At 32.9% G+C, this 10,876-nt stretch overlaps 2 protein-coding genes across 4 annotated transcripts in view; both read left to right on the top strand.

The window, feature by feature from the left end:
• Positions 1,291-4,306, top strand: LOC109358233 (V-type proton ATPase subunit c''2). Its single transcript, XM_019602345.1, has 4 exons — positions 1,291-1,462; positions 1,540-1,617; positions 3,597-3,767; positions 3,881-4,306. Exons 1-4 carry the CDS (start codon positions 1,338-1,340, stop codon positions 4,047-4,049), a joined length of 543 nt encoding a protein of 180 aa, XP_019457890.1. The 5' UTR covers positions 1,291-1,337; the 3' UTR covers positions 4,050-4,306.
• LOC109358231 (carbon catabolite repressor protein 4 homolog 6) overlaps positions 5,537-10,876 on the top strand; it is a 9,477-nt gene continuing 4,137 nt past the window's right edge. For all 3 annotated transcript variants that reach the window (XM_019602340.1, XM_019602339.1, XM_019602338.1), the window contains exons 1-7: positions 5,537-5,763; positions 5,855-6,209; positions 8,103-8,269; positions 8,855-8,920; positions 9,499-9,551; positions 10,385-10,466; positions 10,604-10,635. In XM_019602340.1, coding sequence (XP_019457885.1) covers positions 5,662-5,763; positions 5,855-6,209; positions 8,103-8,269; positions 8,855-8,920; positions 9,499-9,551; positions 10,385-10,466; positions 10,604-10,635 — 857 coding nt within the window. In that variant the 5' untranslated portion in view covers positions 5,537-5,661. The remainder of the gene's footprint in view (positions 5,764-5,854; positions 6,210-8,102; positions 8,270-8,854; positions 8,921-9,498; positions 9,552-10,384; positions 10,467-10,603; positions 10,636-10,876) is intronic.

Raw genomic sequence — 10,876 nt, 5'->3', positions numbered from 1 at the left:
ATAATTAATTTATAATTGAAATAAAGATTTGATTTGTGGTGAAATTATATGATTTGTTAAGGCTCATTAAGAAGATGCTCCTATAAAATAGTGGACTCAATGCCCTCACAAAATGTATCTTATATTCTAAAGATTTGTATAAGAAAATTTTTATTTAAGAAAATTTGTAAAAATAATACGCAATTAAATTGTGTTAACATACATTAGATTTTTATTTCACATTCAAAATTTGTTTTTCGTTCTCAATTTTTTTAAACTTAAATATATAAATTACACATTATTATTTTTTTGTTATAAGTTTGTAATAGTCCTATATTAAACTCGGACCAATCAATGACCCGGCCAGGGTACTAGGTCAATAAGTTATTGGTTCAACTATTGGATTAATGATTGGATCGGTTAACTCAGTTTGTATTGAAAATTCTACAAAATTCATAATATTACATAACAATATTTAATAATGATATACTCAAAATTTAAAAACATTATCATGCTTAATTAAACAAAAAAAGAATATTTTACTACTATAAAATGAGACAAATAAGTTGATAACATCATCATGCAATATATGAATTATATGTTTTAACTACAAAAAAAATACAATGAGTTTAAAATTTAATTAAATAATGAAGATTTTGTTATAATGTAAACTAATATATGACAAACATAACTATAAATAAGTTAAAAGTATTTGTTTTTTTACTGAAAAACGACATCCATTTGGTTGTTTTAAAAAAATATTTTTTTAATTGACTCGGTTCAACTGGTCCAACCACCCGAGTCACTTGTTTTAGGCTTAAGCTGATCGAGTCAACCTGATTTGATACAAAATTGGTTAGATGAAAGGCTCGGACTAGTTAGATATCTGATTCACGGTTGAACCGGCCGGTTCGAGCCGAATTTTATAACACTACCTATAATGCATTCAATACAACTTATTCCCTCCTCTAGGATGTTAAATCCCCCATTATGTAAACCAATTATTTTGTTACTCATAATATTTTAAATATAATAATAATATGATTTATGATTAGATATACAATAGAAATGGAAATGAAGTATAGGTTTGTCATAAATGGAAATAAGTAACGGAACGACATACCAAAATTAAAAATTTGTAAATTAGTCCCTAACAGAACGACTTGCCGTTTAAATGAGTCAAGATTTGAAGAACCCTTTGATCTGAACCAATCAATAATCAAATTGTATTTTATTTAATATATATATATATATATATATATATATATATATATGCATATTGAGTTGTAGGATCATCACAACGGCGTTGAGTTTCATCTTCATATTCTTCTCTCTGAATCGTTTAGATCGAAAGAACAATGTCTGGTTACGCGATTGGAGCATCAAGTTCATGGGGTAGTGCACTTGTTAGGATCTCTCCTTATACCTTCTCTGCTCTCGGAATCGCAATCTCTATCGGCGTTTCTGTTCTCGGCGCTGCTTGGTACGACGTCGTTTTGTTTCAATTTTGTTTTTTTGTTCTGATTCTGATTTTGATTTTGATTTTTTTAATGAAAAAAGGGGGATTTATATAACCGGTAGTAGTTTGATCGGTGCTGCAATCAAGGCTCCAAGAATCACTTCCAAGAATCTTATTAGGTATTCTATCATCATTACTTTTTTACCAATTTGCCCCTATTCAATTTTGAATTTGTGTTTATGATTCATGATATTGTTGATAACTACTTTTATGATGGATACAGTTGCATTGATTTTGCTTTATGTTGATTTTGAATGAATTTTTTCAGTTATGTGTTTGGTTTTATGATGATAGTGAAACATAATCCGAGATCGTCGCAATTTTAGTTTCTCTTGTGGATTAGATGCATATTAGAAGACAAAGCAGTCAATGTGTGTGCTTCTGGAGATTGGTGTTAGTGTTAAGAATTGCAATCTAACTAAAATCTTACTTTCAAATGTGTTTTTTTCCGAAACAAGACTTTTTGTATTGTGAGAAAGAGCCGAGAATTTTAACAGATTTGTATGTGAATGTTCAATTAGGGATCAAGGACCCACGATTATTGTGTCAGGAAGAAAAGAGGTGAATAGGGACTTTAGGCAATTAACCTCTCTGTCGTGCAAACTTCTTAAAAAGTGAAGGTTCCAAGGAGTTATCTATGAGTAAATCTGATAAACGTAGGCTTTATGCATTGTAGATGAAAAAGCCTTGGAAAAGGCTAAAAAAGAGGAACAATACTAACCCAAACATTTTCTCAAAATTTAAATACTCCCACCGCCTTGTTTCGAGGACAAGAGGTAGTTAAAAGAAGGCAAGTCCTGATAAATAAATTTCCAATGACTAGCATGAGAATTGGTATCCCACCGATTCGATTGATATTTTTATTTTTTTCATTGCACGAGGATAAAATGTTCATATGCACATTGTGTTTTGTTATTCTCAATAGAGATTGTAACCATTTTGAAGTTAGTGTGAAATGAGTCTGATTTCAACAACTTTAAAGGAAGCTTCAGTAATTGCCATTGTTGATTGAGCATAATTTTTTACCAGTGAATGAGAGAATTGATGGTTGGAACTGTTATTCCCGTTACCATCCATGTCATGTACCATCGCACATAACAATATCTCACTGACTCTAGGGTTTAATATCAACCTTCATTTGGGAGCACCAGTGATATTGGTAAGCTACTTTCTAAGGAAAGACCATGCTACTTATTTGGACTCCATCTACCATGCTGCATGACTGGTGGAATTCTATATGTTGACTTGGTTTTACCTCTAAGATTTACTTTGGCTCATTTGCTTTTAAAGAAAACATGATATCGAAAAATGTTTTTGACAGAAGATGGCTTCTTGAAAAACATTTTCAGTAAGAGATTTTTCTTGAGAACTTTCAGTTCAGCTAATTTTACATACAGCAATGCTTTTGTTTAAGTTTTTCTTTTATTTGCCTTATTCTAACGTCTTTGATGAAGTAAATTGATCAATGAAATTGACCTTGCCCACTTTTATAACTGTACAAGGCATGATTTTTATTGTTGCTTTTTCAAAGTGGTTTGTCTTGTGTGTAGGGATTAACTCTAGAAGAGTATTTCTATTTGATTGTTACCGAAACTTCAGAAAATATTTTCTAGAAAACGATTTTCCACCAAAAGGAGGATGTTTTCTGGAAAACATTTCCCACACCACCAACATCAATTACAAAGCGTGTTTCTGTTAAACAAGCCTACAAACTACATAAGATGGTTCATGGTGAGGAAATACCTTTGATGTTAGGTCGAAAAAGAAGCTGACTGATATTTAGGACATGTAATAATTAAAGTTCATTTTCATTTACTCCCCTGTGTGTGAGGGGGGAAGATAGTGAGTGTGTGGTTTTGGTGTTATTTAAACTTTTTTGGCTATTAATGTAGTTGATAATATAAGGCTTCCTTTGCTCAAATCAAGTATAACCAAAACTGCCAAAGCCTCTTTCTACTAGTTGGTTTTGATTGATCATATAATAAAGGTTTATTTACTCAAATCATTGAAGTATTTTGGTGCATCTGATATAGTTCCAAATATATCCATCTCATGTGTGTCACTTGACGTATGGTTCTTAATGTTTATTGTATTTCAGTGTAATCTTCTGTGAAGCTGTTGCTATCTATGGCGTTATCGTGGCTATTATTCTACAAACAAAATTAGAAAGTGTACCATCAGCAAATCTCTATGCTGCTGAGTCTCTTAGAGCTGGATATGCAATCTTTGCATCTGGAATCATTGTCGGCTTTGCAAACCTTGTTTGTGGGTATGTATTCATTATTACCTATATTATTCCATATCTTCCTGTGAAATTCTCCTGATAAATGTAGAGACACCCTTTGAGTCCTGCAATTACGAATTTAACTATTTTTCCGACAGGTTATGTGTAGGAATAATCGGAAGCAGTTGTGCATTGTCTGATGCTCAAAACTCCTCTCTCTTTGTGAAGATTCTTGTGATTGAGATCTTTGGTAGTGCACTTGGACTATTTGGAGTTATTGTTGGAATTATTATGTCAGCTCAAGCAACATGGCCAACAAAAGTTTAGTTTTTGTTACATCAGAAGCGTGGGAATGAAGAAACTATGATTTGAGCACATTATATTTTCTGTTATCTATTGCCATGTTTACCTAAAATACCTTGCCTCCATTACAACTTTAGGCTGTATTATTTACCCTTGACTTTATAAAATGTCTTGTGTATCATCAGATATTTCAACTTGTTGGTTCAGTTTCAATATTTTTGGAGGACCAAATCTTCTGTGTTTGTTTATTTATCAATAAAATTGTGAAATTATTTGAGCAATTGAATAAAATTTCTTAAGAGGGTAGGAATAGCAAGAAAATTCTTTTCATATAGTTTTAAGTGCTTTCTTCCTTTGAGGAGATTTTCAACCCTTGATTTTGGAAGAGAAAAAGTGAGAATGTCAGTAAGAGAATCAATGATTGGGATGCTCCACTGAAGAACAGAAACATAACATAAATTCTGAACAATTCGTATTGTGAAACTTCTTCAACAAAAAAACAATTCTCTCTTTATGGAACTGTTGATTAAGCAAAAAAGTGTCATCTCTCATATGTTGTCAGCTTTTTAGGTTAAAGTAGCAGATACGTAGAGGGCTCTCTTGATGTCATGCCTTTTGAAAATATGACTCCAAAACTTCAAAGTTATATTTGAAGTTACAAGAGAGAAAAAAAATAAGATGATCAAAAGTTAGGAAAAAGAAGTAAGGGAAAATACGATAATCGTCTTCCTTATTTGAGAATATGAACATGAAATTTAGATAAATGATAAAATAATAATGTTAAAATATTTTTTATTTTTCCTTTAAAAATGTAATTAAAAATAACAAATGAACAATAATATATAATTATATAATTCTATTAAAAATATTTAGATATTTTTACATTTTGTCTCTACAAAAATAATAAATTGATAACTATAAAAATAAGCACATGCAGAATTTTAGAGGGTCTGAGAAACCTCTAAAACCTTTACCTGTAATGCCACCCTTACCTTGTCTTCCCTTCCAAAAGCCTAAGGAAAATGATTCTATGTACAACAACAAAATTTGGACATCAACTTTTTTCCTTTGATTTTTTGGAAGTTGAGTTAGATAGAACCTATAGAAAGTACAGAAATATGAATAACATGCTATGTTGTAAATGAAAGTTATGAAATTACGATATTCAAATTACGAAATTGTGAAATTAATTCATGCATTGGATGGTTGTCAACATAATCCTATAATTTCAATATCATATTTGAACTATGGTAGACACAAATCATTCTTCAAGTATCATTTTTTTTGGTATTACTTCACCTTACACCAAGGATGAACTAACCCGTTTCAAATATTTACGACATCATTTGAATCATCACATATCGTTACTCAAAAGAATCGAACATTCAAATTTCTTTTCTAGAATTTACACCACTAGGTCTTCATCTCAGTCATAGTCGAAAATAAATTATGCAGGCCTGGCCCATGATTCCGAAGCCTGACATGGGCTGGCCCGAACCGTTATTACTCGTTTTGTTGACCCGTTATGAGTTACTCCTCTTTTGTGAAAATGCCACGTGTCACATGAGTGAGTGAGCGTGAAAAAACGCGCCACCTCACTAACTCACACCCCTTCGTTTCTTCTTTCCCTACAACAATGAGACGCACTCCTCCGCCGCCAATCCACTTCCTCACCACCGCCGCCACCGACAACTCCGCCGCAAGTGCCACCTCCTCCATCATGTCTTCTTATCCACGTGTAATCTCTCTCTCTCTCTCTCTCTCGAACACACCACTCTCCTTTGAAACTTGAATGCATAATTTTTTTTTCTCTTTTTAATTTTTTATAGCAACGAGGACGCGGTGGAAGATTCTCCGGCCGTTCATTTTCCAGCGGCAGAGGCCAATTCGTAACCGGCGATTCTCACTTCCGCTCGGTTCGCGACGATAATTTAGGTTACCGGCGAGGAGAGAAAGGAAACTTCGTCAATCAAACGCAACCTTATTACCCGAACCAGACTTTTTATCCGAGACCTCAACCACCACTGCCGCCGCCGCCTTATCAACAAAACTCTCAGTTCCGGCATCCTTATCCACCGCATCGTCCGCCTCCGGCGATTGGTCAGCAATTCCATCCTCGACAAAAGGCTCCGGATCATAGAGAGTGGGAGGCTGCAAAGACGCCACCACCTCCTCCTCATTGTGGTAACCTCCTTCACTCTCATCATTTTGACTTTAGTCTCAACCTTAAGGTTTAGGAAGAAGAGAAGTTATATGTCTGTAAGTTCCATTTGCGAGTTGAGTTTTGGAGGAGAAGGAAATGAAAGTGAGGCTTGGAAGACATGAAACACACTTATGAAATGACTCTGAAGTCTTCATTTTCCCTCGAAAAATCAACTCGCAAATGGACTCTTAGTGTTTGTTTGGCAAGGCGAGTCCTACGGGAGTTTACAGGCAAATCTATAGCTTATTTGACTATAAATAAGTTATGAGCTCTTTAATTGAGGGAGGGTTACTATAAATCCTGATAGTATAAATCAATTTTAAGTGACTCAGGGCACTGTTTGGTACAACTTGCTGGTAAGCTAGATGAAATCTTATAAGTTAGGAGTGAAATATTAGGAGCTGATAAGCTAGCTGTTTGAATCAGTTTCTTAACTTTAACAGTTATAAAAGAAAAGTTTCTTAACTTTAACTTATAAGCTATGCTAGGTGATATGTGTAAAATGAAATATACCCTTAGCTTATAAAGCTCATATGTTATCTCAATTAGCTTATCACATAGGAGCTTATGAGCTTGTAGCTTATTGAAATAAGCCCCCTTGCCAAACCTTAACAAGTACCTTATTTTTGGTCTAGCAAGCTAGTTATTTGCCTAGCTTATAAGCTCCTTGTTGGCTTTTCCTAACACAAACCTTGACCGATAAGTCAAGAGCTTTCAACCTTTCGTGTTTCAGATTTTTTCCTCCTTTACCTAACTTTTTAGTCCATTTCACCAATCAGAGTCCTAGTTTAATTTTGATGCACCGTTACTGTAACACTATCAACCTTTCATATATTGTCTAGTTGTGGACTTGTGGCAATGAATAACTGGACAACCCTGCAAAACACTTTTACATTGGTATGGTTTCATTATTCAGTAGTCAATACATATTCTTTGGCTGTATCTGAATGTTTGATAATTTTTTTGAAGAAATCAAAACCAAGACCGATAAGAATAATAAGATTATTGTTTATGAAAATGAGGTAATATTTTAGTGATTTCACTCATTATCTTGACCTCATTTTCAACCTTACGGTTTATGAAGATGAAGTAATATTTTTTTGGCATTTTCTGAATGTTTGATAATTTTTTCACTCATTGAAGAAATCAGAACAAAATATAATTAGAATAATTTCAGATAGTTTTACTCAATACTTTCTGTTTATTCGTTAAAAGGGTTCTTGCTTCACTTCATGGTGATGTGAGGCTATGAGGGAGGGACACTTTACAGATGCTTTTAGACACTTCTAATTATATTTTATAACTTCTTACATTTACTTTTTGAATTCTATATTTATTATAGATGAAAATGCCACTGTCTTTAGATAAATATTAGCATTTTTAATAGGTTTACAATGACTCATGCTAACTTTTACAAAAAATATTCCTCTCTTTTAATTTAATATTTATGTTTTTGTGTTAACTTCATATTAATTTTGTATCTTGTGTTATGGCCATGTCATGTTCTATAAATTTTAAAATTTGCCATATTCCCGTGTATGTGTCATGTCATATCTGTGTCCCATGTTGTATTCGTGCTTCCTAGATGGGAGGGTTTTAATTTAAAGATAATGATTAGTGGCAGTAAGAACAAAAGGAATTATGGGTTCAGTGTTTCAATCTTTTGCCAAAAGTATGCTCCAAGAACCTACATAAATTAAAATAGTTTTAAGTTTTGAATTTTGATGATTTGTCTAGTGAGAGAAGGATAGGCTTGAGATTGATTATTTATCAGTTGTAATGCTCCTACAGTCTCTTTGATGCTCATAGTTGATTATTTTGGATTGTAAATCATCTTATGATTTGGCATGTGAACTCTTTTCCTTGTTTGACAGAACGGTTTAAAGTTCTTTCCTATAATATATTGGCTGATTACCTTGCTTGGGACCACCGGAGAACACTTTACTTTCACATACCCCAACACATGTTGGACTGGCAGTGGAGAAAGAGAAGTATACTTTTTGAGCTTGGATGGTGGTCTGCTGATATCATGTGCTTTCAGGTTATCAATCTGTTACAATATTACATTACAATGCTTACTCCTTGCTCAAATATGTTTATTTTTTATAGAACACTCAGATATGTTCATTTTTTATAGAACACTCAAATATGTTCAGTTACCATGTTTTTAATCATGTGCTGAACGCCTGAACCTAAGATGTTTTACCTGGAATCACATTCTATTAGAGTGATGTATTGCAAGAGAGATTCTTTACTTATAATTACTGATGACATACTTATTCTACCTCAGTTTCTAAAAAGTATTTAACATTTATTTCCATCCAAGATTTTAAGTTGCATTGACATCTTAGTATTATTTATGCCTTTTAATAACAATAACCAAACCTTAATCCCACTAGGTGGGGTCAGCTACATGGATTGAACGATTCCATAATGCTCTATTATAAATCATGTTCTTTGACAAAGCATTGAGGCCTTCTCTGCTGATTTATTGACGCCTTTAGATTTATATAATTTTTCTCAGGCCTTCTGTGCTGATTATTGATCATTAATTCTTAATTGTGGTTACCACACTTATCTAATCTCAGGCCTTTGTTCCATTTTGACTTCATATTATTACTTCTAGGAGGTTGATAGATTTCATGACTTGGCAGAGGAGTTGAAGCTAAAGGGTTACACTGGCATCTGGAAGGTGGGTTAAAACTTAGAAGTGCTATTTGTCTTAAGGTTACATGACATACATAAGCTTTCATATTCTAAACTTGTGTGTTAAATGCTTCTTTTGCCAAAATTTTAAAACACTGATTTTTCTATGCTTTGTTTCTGATATGAATTTTTAAATAACATTGTCTTTATGTTTATGTAATGATCATATTTTTACATAATTTTTGTTTGACATTAAGATTTCAAAAAATATGAAGCTCCTCTCATTTAGCCATTTGGGTCTTTGTCATCATTTTGATTAAAAATGCTATCATTAGCCAGTTAAACAGAGATTAAATTTGATGAGCATATTTCTACAATTGTGCTCTATCATTTAATTGATAGGATCATTACATGTTCACTTCTCTCCAATATGTGTTACAAGCAACATGTTTAACTTGGTCCTTTGAAGTGAGATATCTTCATCATCATTACTTTTCGATGGTTTTTTTTATTTTTTTCTCTATATAGTGATCCTCATTTGATTGATTATATTTTATGCTATAAAAGAAGAAAATGTGATTCCATTTTGTAATAAAGCCTAATAGCATTTCAGTCTACTTATAGATGCGTACGGGCAATCCAGTTGATGGCTGTGCAATCTTTTGGCAGATATCGAGGTTCTGTATAGCTCTACTTTGTTCTAGATGCTACTTGCTATTTATCAAAATTGGATTTATTTTCTTCACCAGTGATTGAACATTGACTGCATTCATGCACATCAAATGGCTTGTGGAAATTTCTATAATCTACACTTTTGTCATTAGGAGTGTGAATGATTTGAATCAAGTCAAGCGCACTTGAAGCTCAGACTTGGCTTGAGATTGACTTGATTAAAAACATGATGTTTTTAGCTTGGCGCATATAGCTCATTTAAAGCTTCGTTATTTTATTCTTTATCAAATTTATCGCTGAATTATTTCTAAGTCTATAAATTTAATATTTAACTAATGTCTTTATACTAAAATATGAGTAAAATAGAAATAAACTAGAATTTTATATTCATAGATCATGCATTATGACTCTAGTAATACAAATGAGCTTTCTGTGAACTCTTTTTTGTTAGTACTTTCTTTCCTGTTTAGCCTTGTTTTTATATGCTTATTTATTTGGCATTATATATATATATATTATATAAAATCTGCATTTAGGTATATGAAACCGACACACTTGTGCTTGTCTGTTCTTCTAGCATACTGACACAATCTTGGAAATGAAATTCACTTGGGATATTTCCTTATGAAAGCAGCAGCTATGAATTTGTCCACCACTCTGTGGATGAATTCCTATTCAATCTGCATATCGGATTCAATGTATTTCAGTCAGCTATATTTGTGGGCAGAAAAAGTGAGAGAGCGGATCGCCTGTCCTGTCCTAATGCTACAACCAGGATACGTTTCATTTTATTTAAATTTTATTCTTTTAATAATCTCATTTATCTGACTTATCATAGGTTCAAGTTGTTATATGAAGAATCCGTTGAGTTTAATAAGCTGGGACTTAGAGATAATGTTGCTCAAATATGCGTACTAGAGGTAAGTCATCTTTCCATACTAGTTGCCTTTGCCTAGTTCATTTTCTGTCGAGATAAACTAAGAATCTTTAATTATCTCTTTTCATTCCTTTATTCTTGTGCTCATATTTCTTTCCTATATTTTACTCCCTTGAACAGTTCATTAATCAAAATGGATCTGTCCCATCAAGGTAACTACTCATTTTTTTGCTAGTGGGATTTGTCCGTTTCTCCTTTTGTATTAAAGTGGATGAGCCTTGAGCTCTATGGTGTATGTAAATGTATTAATTACTTCTACTGGAACAGTCTTCCTATCATTGGATAAAGTTGAGTTTTAAGCCAGGGGAATGGTATTCATTAGTTAAAAATAGTTGTAACTTATTCAGTTTTCTCGATTGTATGCTATGACAAAGTAAGAATTAGTCCCCCCCC

This window comes from Lupinus angustifolius, chromosome LG10 (genome assembly GCF_001865875.1).
Source record: "Lupinus angustifolius cultivar Tanjil chromosome LG10, LupAngTanjil_v1.0, whole genome shotgun sequence".
Lineage (NCBI taxonomy): Eukaryota > Viridiplantae > Streptophyta > Magnoliopsida > Fabales > Fabaceae > Lupinus > Lupinus angustifolius.
The sequence above is the reverse complement of the archived record's forward strand: the minus strand, read 5'-3'. Positions and strand labels throughout refer to the sequence as shown.